This window comes from Danio aesculapii, chromosome 11 (assembly GCF_903798145.1).
Source record: "Danio aesculapii chromosome 11, fDanAes4.1, whole genome shotgun sequence".
Lineage (NCBI taxonomy): Eukaryota > Metazoa > Chordata > Actinopteri > Cypriniformes > Danionidae > Danio > Danio aesculapii.
The window spans coordinates 41,118,489-41,132,652 of NC_079445.1; the positions used below are offsets into that span (position 1 = coordinate 41,118,489).

At 35.7% G+C, this 14,164-nt stretch overlaps 1 protein-coding gene across 5 annotated transcripts in view; it reads left to right on the forward strand.

The window, feature by feature from the left end:
• Positions 1 to 303: 303 nt before the first annotated feature.
• Positions 304 to 14,164, forward strand: part of si:dkey-264d12.5 (cingulin) — a 30,909-nt gene continuing 17,048 nt past the window's right edge. For 3 of the 5 annotated variants that reach the window (XM_056468634.1, XM_056468636.1, XM_056468638.1), the window contains exons 1-8: positions 304 to 590; positions 2,918 to 3,082; positions 5,514 to 5,634; positions 5,711 to 5,931; positions 7,504 to 7,587; positions 10,514 to 10,682; positions 12,520 to 12,591; positions 12,674 to 12,789. In XM_056468634.1, coding sequence (XP_056324609.1) covers positions 576 to 590; positions 2,918 to 3,082; positions 5,514 to 5,634; positions 5,711 to 5,931; positions 7,504 to 7,587; positions 10,514 to 10,682; positions 12,520 to 12,591; positions 12,674 to 12,789 — 963 coding nt within the window. In that variant the 5' untranslated portion in view covers positions 304 to 575. The remainder of the gene's footprint in view (positions 591 to 2,917; positions 3,083 to 5,513; positions 5,635 to 5,710; positions 5,932 to 7,503; positions 7,588 to 10,513; positions 10,683 to 12,519; positions 12,592 to 12,673; positions 12,790 to 14,164) is intronic. The other 2 variants (XM_056468635.1, XM_056468637.1) reach the window with 2 other exon arrangements.

Here is a 14,164-nt window from a genome sequence, read left to right on the forward strand (position 1 = left end):
TAGTAACTTGATACATAATGCTAACTAATATTTACAGATGGACCATTAATGTAAAATATTTCCTTTTTAACTTTACGAGTCTATGTATATTACTTAAATTTATGACGAATTTTAATAAGCAATTATTGTATTACGATAAACAAAATACAACCATTCGTACAAGAACATTAAGCTCTTAATTAAAATACATTATCAGTGTGGTAAACGCAATGTTTCCTGAGTGAACCCTACTTGTAATGGAGTCGCGTTTCTTTTAGTTTGAGGGGTCCTTTTTGCAGGACGTCCCACACACACACGCACGCACACACACACAGCCTGCACGGTGATGAACGCTTTCCCAGTACATTCTGAAAAACAGTGAAGGTAATAGATTGTAACAGCCGTTTATCGCGAACGAAGTTTTGAAAAGTTCCTTTAGAACGCGACGGTTCCTTTGAAAAACAGTTCAGTCGAGTCAGAGTCGATCGGAAATAGTGACGTGTGATTGTGTTTCGCGGAATATTTCTGCTCTAAAGCAATCATAGCCAATAACAACAACTAAAAGTAACTTCAATGCTTGTGAATAAGAGGAGGAGATGTGCACGGCACAGGTAAGACTGGTTAATCAAACTTTCAGATATGAGCCGCTATAATTTTACTGATTTCTTTAAAGGGTAACATATTACCATAAATGTGGTAAATATCAAACTGAAGATATGCTATATTGATGTATCTCGTACTATGCGATGCGTTTATAGCTGTAGTCATGTTACTTTTGTCATAAAAGCAAATGTTACAAAGCAAGTTTCATGCTACAAAACCGCAATGTTTTTAAAAGGAAAAAACAGATCTGCGCATGCGCGCCGCCTCTATCTGCAACAGCTGTCCAAAAAAATGTTAGCGGTACATCACGTGTTTGATGGAGGCAAAACATAAACCAACCAAAAACTGACCTAGGGTCGGTTTATACAAATAGTAAGACAAACAGCCATACTGTACATATATAGAGGACATTCTACCAGAAACGCACGTTATCTGACACTGAAATAAAAACATAATAATAATAATAATAATAATAATAGGCTAATACCTTTTATTTATAGACGATTTTTAAAGCACCAAAGGACACCTTACAGCATATCGCAAGCATCATAAAAATACAAGCAGTAAAAATACAACCATCATTGAAAGCTTTCCTAAATAAAAAACGTTTTTATCTGAGATTTAAAATTGGAAATGGAGTCCACCTGGCGAATGTGCACGGGCAGACTTAAGTTAAATACAGTGTTTCATACAGAGTTTCATAAATACAGTGGAAGAAAAGTATTTCATGCCAAAGATGTCTAAAATGGACTGATGGTTGATTTCTGCGAGTTGTTCTGTAAAGGAATGTGCCATTCATCTGGTTCTCAGATTTTCTTTCTTTATTAAAACACTTCACATATGTACAAACCCTGTCATTGTCCTTGTCCTCAGCTCAAATGAACCTACAGCTTTAATACTTTTGTTATGCAAAAAAGAAAAATAATAAAAAAAATAAATACTTCAGAAATATCAAGTTTAAGTTGTTATCATTCACATCAGTTGGTTAAACACATAAAACTATAATCAAATTCTACAAATAAACACTATTTTACAATTGTCCCCTTGTTTCTGTCAGTCCTGTCACATTTATATTAAATTTAACGTACAATACACCTTAAAGGCTATGACTCGGAGGAAGTTACATTTGATGGAGGAGAAGCTGACAGTGATCAAGGATGCATTCTATCATCCAGTTGTATGATTCTATGCTTGTTTTGTATGCTTTTTTTTTTTTTTTTTTTTTGAGGAAAACAAGCTTAAAGCTCTGGCCCTGTCACATTTTTATAACTGAAATGTAAGTTTCAGGTAGAATGTCCCATAGATAGATACTGCACTGTAAAACACGATTAGTTAACTTTCCTTTAAGAAGTAAGTAAACCCTTTTTGTAATGGAACAAAGTTGACTTAATGGTTATAATTATGCACATAGCTTATTTACTTAATTATAACTATAAGGCAACATGTTTACTCACAATAAACCCTTCAAAAGCACTGACTTTACTGACTTTTTAAGGACAGTTCCTTTTTAAAGTGTAATAAAGTTAAGTTCTAGCTTTTTTTGTCTAACATTAACATCATACTTACTGAAACACGTGTTTCTGTCTCTCTCTCTTGATGTTAGTTAATGCATTAAATAATGTTTACTTAACATGTTTACTTACTGTAATGTGTTACCTGCTGTATTATACAGCCATGTTGCAGCTTAATTTGCTCAAAAGATTTAAACATTTATTGTATCAAAGCAATCCACAAAAAAATTTAGTTTCTTTTTGTGGTTATATATCATAAAAAAATCTGAATGTTAGTATTGTGTTTATCGTGACAGACAGACAGAACAGTAAACAATATAAAGAATGATAGATAGACAGACAATAAAATGTTAGATAGACAGACAGGCAGGCGGAACAGCTAGATAGATAGATAGATAGACAGACAGACAGATAGATACTCTAGGTAGATAGATACAGACAGACAGACAGATAGATAGATTGACAGGCAGAACAGCAAGATAGATAGATAGATAGATAGATACAGACAGATTCACAGGCAGAACAGATAGATAGATAGATAGATAGATAGATAGATAGATAGATAGATAGATAGATAGATAGATAGATAGATAGATAGATAGATAGATAGATAGATAGATAGATACATAGATACAGACAGATTCACAGGCAGAACAGCTAGATAGATAGATAGATAGATAGATAGATAGATAGATAGATAGATAGATAGATAGATAGATAGATAGATAGATAGATACAGACAGATTCACAGGCAGAACAGATAGATACTCTAGGTAGATAGATACATACAGACAGACAGACTTCTCTAACATCTGTATCTGCAGGACATGCATCAGCGGCTGCAGGAGGAAGGATTGGATCCTTTGGCCTCCAGTGATGAGCGTTTGTCTCTGTTGTGGCAGCTTTACATGAGCTGTGAAAATACAGTCAAATCCCTCAACCAGCAGATACAAGACCTACAGAAGGAACGTGTCGCAGAGATTGAAAAGGTGAGTTCAAGAAAAAAAAAAAAACTAAACAAAAATGGAGACTCACCCGTTTACTCACCTGCACTGTGTTTCAGATATATTTAATCCCTTTTGTCTGTGGAAAAGTATATATATTTATATATATATATAATAATAAATATTTAGGGTTCATACACATTTTTATTTCTAGAGTTCCAAGACTTTTCCAGAACTTTCAAGTAAATTTTCATGACCTATTGATTTATGCAATGTCTACATATACATGGTAAATAATAAGAAAAACAATGGATGTTCAAGTTTATTACAGCATATCATAAAACACACAACAATCTATTTAATTTATTTTTATATTTATGTAAATTTGAACAGCACTAATAATTTAAGAGCATGTTTTTGGCCAAGGAAAAGAAGTGAAGACAACTAACCTACATTCAAGTAGGTGCTTCACAATATATCGTTTCAGCATCGATATCACAATGTGTGCATCGGCAATAGTCACATCGCAAAATATGCAATGTTAAGTTGGGATTATAGTTTAATACAGAGTTTAATCATAATGGAGTAAAAGTTTATCATCTGCATGCATTTTTAAAGAGGTAGTTCAACCAAAAATTGCTTACCATTTTTACACCCAATTGAACACAAAAAGTAGATAATTTAATAACTCCTATACTACTGAAACAAGTGAAGGGTGAGTAAATAGTGAGTACATTTTAATCTTTGAAATGTTGAAATGTTCGCACAGTCACAGGCCTTAAAGCAGGGGTCACCAATCTCGGTCCTGGAGGGCCGGTGTCCCTGCAGGGTTTAGCTCCAACTTGCCTCAACACACCTGGCTGGGTGTTTCAAGTATACCTAGTAAGACCTTGATTAGCTTGTTCAGGTGTGTTTGATTAGGGTTGGAGCTAAAATCTGCAGGACACCGGCCCTCCAGGAACAAGTTTGGTGACCCCTGCCTTAAAGGAACAGTTTACTTGGAGTGTAAAACATCCGGCCACAAGTCATTTTTCATTAATAAAGTTTTATTACTGAAGCTAAATTTATTAATAAAAACTTTCATTAAGATTAAATAATATACAATGAAGACTATGCAGTGTTGATTATTCAATATCTGTACCTGATTTGTGAATACCTGAACACTATAATTCACTTTTGTCTTTGCTTGTTTTATTTATCTATGCTTGTAATTTATGTGTTATATATTATTCGAGATTCACTCCTCTACAAAATCCCCCAATAAACCCCAAATAAACCAGTTAAATCATCTGGTGAAATTGTATTCACATCGCAATATACATCACAGAAATACAAAATAAGGTAATGTCAGATTTTTCCAATATCATGCAGCCCTAATTCAAGAATACAGATATTTGTTAAACTAATTTCCTTGACTTTTCCAAAACTGTGTGGGTTTTTCTGTTTTTCCAAAACTTTTCCAGGCCTGGTAAATGCCATGTCAAAACTCCATAACTTTTCCAGGTTTTCCATGACCGTATGAACCCTATATATAGCATACATACATACATAAATAGATGAGACTCCTGTTCATTTTAATGTCACGATTAGAGTTTTTTTGTCTTTTATGAATTGTTTTCTTTTTTCAGTACAAATACACTTCTAAATATATTTTCCTTTTTTTTCATTGTTTTTATTGCAAGTAACAAGAGTAACATTACACATCAGCAATGTCAGGGGTAATTACAAAAAAATCCTGATGCACATAGCTAGAAAAATATTCTAAGATTGACATAAATATATCGTTTTGATGGCTTTAGGATTGCTGGAAGTATGAAGAGTGTGAAAATATGATTGCAGTTCTTTGCAAAAAGAAAAAAATGGCTTTGTAAAAAAAAAAATATCAATGAAAAATATCAAAAATAAATAGATTCATCAAAAAATTGTTATTAATAGTTAATCTTCTCTAACAAAGTCACCACAACCTAAACTAATGCCATTATATGCTAAGAGTTTCAGCCTGTAGATTGTTTTCTTAAAGGTAATATTCTCCACCGCAGCATTACTTACACAAAACATCATTTATATCCATACCTAAATATATCCATATTTATATCCACTCTGTTATGTTTTCTTCTGAAGAATACGTTCATGCATAATTAGCTTGATTAGATGCAATATTTTATGTACCAAAAATTGTGAAGGCGTACTTTTTTCTGGCTGTTTGCAGTATTTTCTGAATTATGAAGTGACAAAAAGACTTTTAAATATGCAATAACAAAATGAAACCATGGAACTTTGAACCTTCATGCAACGTTCAGAGTCTCTTGATAGAAATATATGCGAATAAGTGCATATTTAAACATTTTCTAAACCCTGCAATACGAAAAAGTTTGCAACTCTGAATTAACTGGAAGTATGATGATGAATATTAGCTAACCTTTTTACTCTGCAGTGTCTAATGGAAACCGCAGTCATGTGATTACTATGTCGTCAGGTTCAGCAACACATCAGTCAAATCAAGAGTCTCACAAAGACCCGAGACTCAGTGGCTTTAGGTCTGGAGCAGGAGAACCAAACGCTCCATGCAACTCTGGATGACATCAACCAGCAGCAAGGTGCATTTCTGTCCGTTTTCATCTCCATCAGGCTCTTTTGTGCACTTACATGACTCTTTCGAATCATTGTGCACAGAGACTCAGAGGAGCGAGATTGCTGAGATGTTGCTTCAGGAGGGTCTGGCTGATATCATTCCCATCAGCCTCAGTGAACAGGTTGCTTACCTCCTCGCAGACCGAGCCTCGCTGCTGGAGAAAATGCAGAGCCGGGAGGATGTAGAGGAGATGAAGCTGATGCAGGATCATGAAGCTCTTAAGCAGAAAACCTCACCGAGTCATGTTGAGAATGTGCTCCATGTAAGTCAATCAAATCATCAGGGTGTTTTGTCCTGCTGAATGCATACAGAAGTCAGTGCAAATGGTAACACTTTAAAATAATGGTCCATTCATTCATTTTCCTTCGGCTTAATCCCTCATTTAGCAGCGGTCACCACAGCGGAATGAATCGCCAATTATTCCAGCATATGTTTTATGCAGCGGATGCCCTTCCAGCCGCAACCCAGTACTAGGAAACACCCATACACACTCACACTGACACACACACTCATCCACTATGGCCAGTTTAGTTTACCCAATTCACCTATAGTGCATGTGTTAGGACAGTGGGTGAAACCGGAGCACCCGGAGGAAACCCACACCAACACAGAGAGAATATGCAAACGGGCCCAGCTGAGAATCGAACCAGCGACTTTCTTGACGTGAGGCGACAATGCTAGAGCCAGCATGCTGCCCTTTCATACTTAATGTTAGTAAATACATTAACTACTGCACCATTATTCTAAAGTGCTACCATTCAGATTTGTTAGTATTTTAAAGCAGCTTTTTAGAAAATTATGATGCTATTGTTTGTAGTATATTAATATCTTAAAGGGATATTTCATTACATTCATCCAAAAAGGAAAATTACCACAGTTTTCTCATCCTTGAGCCATCCTTACTGTATATGACTTTCTTCTGTCAGATGAACACAGTTGGAGTTGTTGGGTAGTGGTTTTTTTAAGCTTCCAAAAGTGCATAAATCTACCGTCAAACTAACCCATATGACACTAGGGGGATAATTCATGACTTATTAAGCATATCGATGCGTATTTCTTACAAAAATATTCCTAATTGTTAAAATTAAATAAGCTCAAATCCGCAGACAGGAGTTGACCTCGACTATGGGCTTCGAGTCCGGTGAAGAACGGTTCCAGAAAGCAGATAAGACAAAAACAAAAAGGCAAAAAAAAATCAATAAACAAGTAAATAACAAATGTGGTAAGATCTGAAAACGTGGTAAAAATCAGGCTGCCGCGAGGGCTTTTTTTCTGGATAGCTTTTGAAAACACTGTCGGTTGGGTTTAGTGATGTAGGTGGGGGGGGGGTTAGGTCAGTCAGTCAGTTATTCAGTCAGTCAGTCGACAGCAGCCTCTGGTGATTTATGTGAGAACAGCAGGTGCAAATGGCACTCGTACTCGTACGGACTTATTTCGCACTGTCCAGAAATGAATGCAGGGGTACGTATCAATATTGAGCCCTGGTTGCTCAAATCACTGACTTTAGAGGTCAGCCAAGGAGGAAGTAAATTATTTGAGTTTATGATTTAAAAATTAGAAATAATAGTGTTACCAAAAGACCTTAGTCCGCTTTATAAGACCCCCTGGTGTCATATGGGTTAGTTTGAGGATGGATTTATGTGTTTTTGTAAGTGTCAAAATAAAAGCCACTATACAACACCATTATACAGCATGGAAGAGCCAGGATCAGATATAAAGCTACTCTGACTGTATTTGTCTGAAATAAAGAAAATAATAGAATCAATTATGGGTTAATTTCCATTTTTGGGTGAATTATCTTTTTAATAAACATTCTTGTCCATATTTCCACAAGGTGGCACCACTACACATTCAGAGCCCTTGGAGGAGGCTCCTGGGTCTCAGAAAAGCAGCTCAGAGTAAACAGAAATTAACACCTGTATGTTTAGCACAGTTAACCTAACGCATGCATTAAAATGCACAACAAAAAGCATGAGGAGATGTTTTAAAGGCATTTGGAAAATATCTATACTGTGCTTAATTTACAAGCAAATCAATTGACTGTACTAACCTTGGATTTCTTCTGAATGTTTCTGTTTCCATGCATGCAGGACAAGGAATTTCATGAAGCATGTTCACGCTCGGTGCCTGAAAAGCATGCATTGGTTAATGAAATATTGAAACTGTGAATGCTTAAATATGATTGTGTTTTATTTTTAAGAGTTTTTTTATATTATTTTAAAGTTGCTTTAAATTTCAGTTTCGTTTTAGTTTGTTTCATTAATTACTTTTAGTTTAGTTTTTATTTTGAACATTTCTATTCAGATTTTATATTTACTTTCAGTTTTATTAAATATAGTTTAACAGAGTTCACAGAATAAAATAAATGATTGAACAGACACTAAACCCAAAATCATACAAATTCAACTTAAAAACAAATAAAATAAAAAAAATTGTGGAGAATTAAATTAAATTACATTAAATATCATGTATGTAGTTAAACATGCCTAGTTTACATTCATTCATTTTCCTTTGGCTTAGTCTCCATTTCAGGGGTTGCCACAGTGGAATTAACCGCCAACTATTCCAGCATATGTTTTAGGCAGCAGACGCCCCTTCCATGTGCAACCCACTACTGGGAAACACCCATACACATTCACACTCATACACTAAGGCCAATTTAGCTCATTCGATTCGCCTATAGCGCATGTCTTTGGACTGTGGGGGAAACCGGAGCACCCGGAGGAAACCCACGCCAACACAAGGAGAACATGCAAACTCCACACAGAAATGCCAACTGGCCCAGTTGGGACTCGAACCAGTGACCTTTTTGCTACGAGGCGACAATGCTAACCATGGAGCCACTGTGCTGCTCTCCTGGTTTACAATTTTTGGCAAGAAACAGAAAAGAAAAGTTAGAAAACATTTTTGTTTATACAGACGGCTGCTGCTGTGTATAACATTGGGCCCGTTTCAGAAAGGAGGTTAAGTGAAAACTCAGAGGATTTTAACCCTGAAATGAGAGAAACTCTGGGTTTTCCGTTTCAAAATAGCAGGTTTGTCAAACTGGAGAAAGCAGGTTAAGTCAAGCCTGTTTCTGAAAGAGAGGTAACTTTAACTCAGAGTCAGTAACCGTGGTAACTTTGTGAACCTAACCTTGTCAGGAGCAGGTTTTATTCTCTAAACTCTGAGTTTCTGTTGGTCTCCTCCCCTTTTTTAAAGACGAATCAATATTTCTCGCCTTAGTCTTTTGTTTTCACCCACCTATTTTATACGCATATAAAATACGCATATAATATAACATATGCTCATAACTGAGAAGCTAAATAAACTTTTATTCGATAAGAAAAGATGCGCCTAAACTGCGATGGAAACACTTTTACTGAACAAATTCCTGTATGTGCATTAAAAAAGGTTTGTTATAAGAGATCATATGATGATGAAAAATGTGTGTGAATGGACAAACCAGCAGGCTGAGCACACTGTAACACATGTGAAATGTTGTTTTGGTCATTCTAAAACACCTACACCATTTTAGTATTATTATATTATTATTAATGACCTCCAGAGCGTCTGGAGCGTGTTAAGAGCGTCTGTTCTCAGCATCTCATGGCTTCAAACGCCACCATGCGGTCATTGCGTGTTGGCATTGTCTTCTGAGGTGCAAGTACATTTATTAAATAGAGAAAAGATTGACGCAGCTTCTTCTACCGCAGTAAATTCTGTTTTTACTTTTGATATTTGGCACCAGTTAATAAGGAAGTGATTTTGTTCTTTGATTAATTGGATGGAAACGCTGCTTTATTCGCACATCTTTTATGCGTTATTGAAGTTCTAAACATAAATTTAATTATTTTTGAATGGAAACACAGCTTTTGCTTGCACGTACAAGAATGGATTGTCCTTTTTTTAATGATTATCTTAAATTCACCGACCTTCGACATGTACTGTAACTAGATTAATGGGATTATTACTCGCTCTAAAAACTATTTTTTAGATCTGCTTTCATTCTAAATGTCATATCAACCTCTACCACTTAATCAATAATAGAGGCAGACACACGAGTGCACTTTTAAATCTATTAAAACTGATCAACGTGTATATAAGTGGGAACGTGTGTAATTTTTTTATATTTATATTAATAAATATATTAATATATTAATAAATATATTAATATTAAATAATAATTTATATTAACTTTATTAATTTAAAGTTTTTATATTTTATCATCACACGTAACATTACTTATATTATTGTACTTAAATTTTATACGTATTTAAATGCTTTAAATGTAAAATTACGCATTACTTTGAGCAGCTATGTTTTCCCGCTGTCTCTGTTTCACTGATGCAGTGGTGTTGCTTTTTTTAAATATAGCGTCATATTTGCTATAACTTTGCAAGAGCACACCAAGTTAAACTGGAGAAAGAGATTGCCACGGTCACTCGTAATATCAGCGCTCCATTGATAATGCCTTTTTATAGTTGCGGTGTGCGCGCTTAGCTCAGTCTACTCAAAGTTGATTGACCCAACTCAGATCCGCTATTCTGAAACCGAAATGAGTTTTTAATCTCTCTGTAAATCAACTCAGAGTTCAAGTTTAAGCTCAGAGTTGGTTGAACCTCCTAACTGAAACAGGCCCATTGTGCCGGACTGATGGTGTGTTTGTGTTTTATACAGTAAGAGCATCTACACAGTCACAGGTCAGATTTTCCACCACAGAATGAGCACATATTAATTATCAAAACAATTATTAATTTTTGATAATTATTATTATTTTATTTAAGTTTCTTTCTAAATGTTGTTTTAGTTTTTCATTTATTGTGTTTTTTCTGTTTACTACAATCACCTTGCTGTGTTTATAGCAGGCTACTGAAATGCTGTACAGTGTGGATGATAAACTGAAGGAGCGGACGCTGCAGGAACTGGAGAGAGATGTAGAAGAGGCTTCTGCTCGACTCGCTATGGCCCATAAGGAGATCCGCAGACTCACAGATGAGCTTGAATCTGCTCACCTCACACAAAAGGCTTATGGTAAATCACTAGACATAAAAAAAACTGCAGTAAATTTTACAGTATTACCGGTAATTTTGGTTGTAAAATGTACTGTAGTTTTACAGCGCAATTCTCATTCATTCATTTTCTTTTCAGCTTAGTCCCTTTATTAATCCGGGGTCGCCACAGCAGAATGAACCGCCAACTTATCCAGCATGTTTTTACACAGCGGATGCCCTTACAGCCGCAAACCATCTCTGGGAAATACAGCGCAATTCTAATTATTAATTTACACTACACTTGTAAATTTTATAGTATTACTGACAATTTAATAGCACACTGTAAATTAATAATTACGACTGTGCAGTTTTACAGTATAACGATGGTTTGTTCTGTAGACAATCAAAACAAATATTGCTTAAGGGGGCTAATAATATTGACCTTAAAATGTTGTTTAAAACATTAAAAACTGCTTTTATTCTAGCTGAAATAAAACAAATAAGACTTTCTCCAGAAGAAAAAATATTATAGGAAATACTGTGAAAAATTCCTTGCTCTGTTAAAGGGCACCTATGGTAAAAAAATCTACTTTTCAAGCTGTTTGGACAGCCATATGTGCATGTATGGTGTATAGACCGTCATATTGGGGTGATATAAACACACCCAGTGCTTTATTTTTCAATTTAACAACATAAAAAACGGTGGACCAATTGGAGCGGTTCTCAAACCGACCGCAACTTTACGTAGGAGTGCGGTCCCCCCACCCACCAATATTGATTGACAGGCGCGTCATCATATCCTGTTTGTTGATTCACGTCCGCCATTTTCAGCGTGAGTCGAAGCGATATCACTAAAGGAACACCCTAGCTCTATTTTTAGATGCAAGGCTCATTGGGCTCAACACAAGAGCAATATTCTCCACATTATCGCTCTAATCGGAATTATTACTAGTATCTTTAGGTAGGTTTTCAAACATGTGTACTTCTCATTGAGTCTACTGTATACTTCAGCCGTTTGCATTTCTCGCGATCCCAGAAGCTCCCTGTGATCTTAACTAGCATGCGTTTTAGAATTCTAAACATCGGTTTCTATCAGGGTACACTCAAGTCGACGGCTGGGCGCCGCGGACCGCAGCAGAAACCTATGTTTAGAATTCAAAAATGCGTGGCGGGGCACTTCATGTTTCTGCCGCGCTACAGAGAGTGTCTGGTGTGCCGTGTCGCGGCTTCGAGCGGTGCATCCCGTGCCTCAGTCAAAGTTAATTCAGTGTGCGTGGTTATTAGTTTGTGTACTTGTGTACTTAGGGTCACTTGAAACTACCACACAGTTGGCTGTAAAACTGTACAAAGACACAAATGATTTTGTACTCTCTGCTTGGTCTGTGTCCGAGTCGTACAGTCTGCCTGTCTGGGTTGGAAACACAGAGCGAGTGAGCTCATGGCTCCGCCCCCTTGTTACGTTGGGCGGGAAGTCGAAACTAATTTACATGTGAAGCAACACACCCCTAAATCAGCGAACTGTGGACACGCCCCCAACATGACACTTTTTAACACATTATAATAAAAAAAATCTGAATTGAGTTTTAAACTGAACCTAAACTGGCACACTCAGAAGAACCATAATATTAATATTAAATCATAAAAAAGAGGTACACTATGTGCCCTTTAAACATCATTTGGGAAATATTTGAAAAATTAAATAAATAACGGGAGGGTGAATAATTGTGACTTCAGCTGTACTTTGTTATTGCAATAGAAAAAAATCTTTAAAGGTGTTTCCATGAAGCATAAGAATAATGCAATAATTCAAAATGTTCATTTAAATGGATGTGAACTGATCTGCTGACAAACATCAAAACCACATCTTGTCTTATTAGAGCCCGAGTTGCAAGAAGCTCAGCTGGAAGTTGAGCACCTTCGACATGAAGTGGAGAAACTGAAACGCTGTGGTATATTTGTTGATTTCTCTTTCTTGTGTATTGTAGTATAATGCATTTCTGACTAAACTGATGGTGTATTTTGTATTATTAGAAGTTGCTGAATTGCGCAAAACAAAAGAGATAAACCAGAAACAGGAGGACGAGTTGTGCCATCTGAGGCAGATTGTGAAGAGACTACAGACAGAGCGTGTGCATTTACTTCAAATGGTAAGACTATCATGGAAAATGACTTGCATAAAATCATACATATATGACTTTACAGAAAGAATATGTAGTTGGGCGGCACAGTGGCTAGCACTTCTGCCTCACAGTAAGAAGGTTGCTGGGTCGAGTCCCGGCTGGGCCAGTTGGCGTTTCTGTGTGGAGTTTGCATGTTCTCCCCGTGTTGGCGTGGGTTTCCTCCGGGTGCTCGGTTTCCCCCACAGTCCAAAGACATGCGCTATAGGTGAATTGGGTAAACTAAATTGGCCTTATTGTGGGTGTGTGAATGTGAGTTTGTATGGGTGTTTCCCAGTACTAGGTTGTGGCTGAAAGGGGATCCGCTGCATAAAACATATGCTGTAATAGTTGACGGTTCATTCCGCTGTGGTGACCCTTGATAAATAAAGGACTAAGCCGAAGAAAAATGAATGAATGAATATGTAGTTTTTCCCTCCATACATTAGATTGTGCTGTTTATTTTTTTTTCTAAGCAAATAACAACAACTGTCATACATTTTATTACAATAAAGACAACTATAGGTATATACAGGTATACATATGGCTTTATACAGTGCTCAACATAACGGAGTACACCCCATTTTGAAAATGAATATCTCAATGAATATAGGTCATATATTTTGGTACATTTTGAACAAAACAGATTTAATAAAACTTATATATTTATTAAAATATTATATCAGAAAGATAATACATTTAAATTAATGTCAAATATTGGGAAAAAAATTACAAACTACAAAATTTCTGAAAATTTGATACATTTTTTGTTTCTTTTGAATTTAGCTATTTTAAATAATTTATTTTTGTTACAAATACGTTATTTTGTTAGATAAGCTCCAGATCTGGCTTCAGTACTGACTAATCTAATCAATTCAATTCACCTTTATTTGTATAGCGCTTATACAATGTAGATTGTGTCAAAGCAGCTTCACATAGAAGATCATAGTAAATAGGAACAGTGTAGTTCAGTTTGTAGTGTTTAAGTTCAGTTCAGTTTAGCTCAGTTCAGTGTGGTTTAATAATCACTACTGAGAGTCCAAACACTGAAGAGCAAAATCTAATCTATTGTATATGCACAAATATAATATTGTAAAACTTCCTATAGAAAATATTAATCTAAATGAGAGATTTGTGAGGGGTGTAAAATTAATTTCAAACTTTAAGAAAAACTTTGCATTATTACATTATATTACTTTTTTAACTGTATTTTTGATCAAATTAATTACGTCTTTGTGAGCACTGTTGACTGTTAGGGTATGTGCTGCACATATTAAGTTATAATATTGCATTCCTCCTGCTTAATGTAACCATAATCATTCACTCATTTCCGTTCGGCTTAGTCCCTTTATTCATCAGGGGTTGC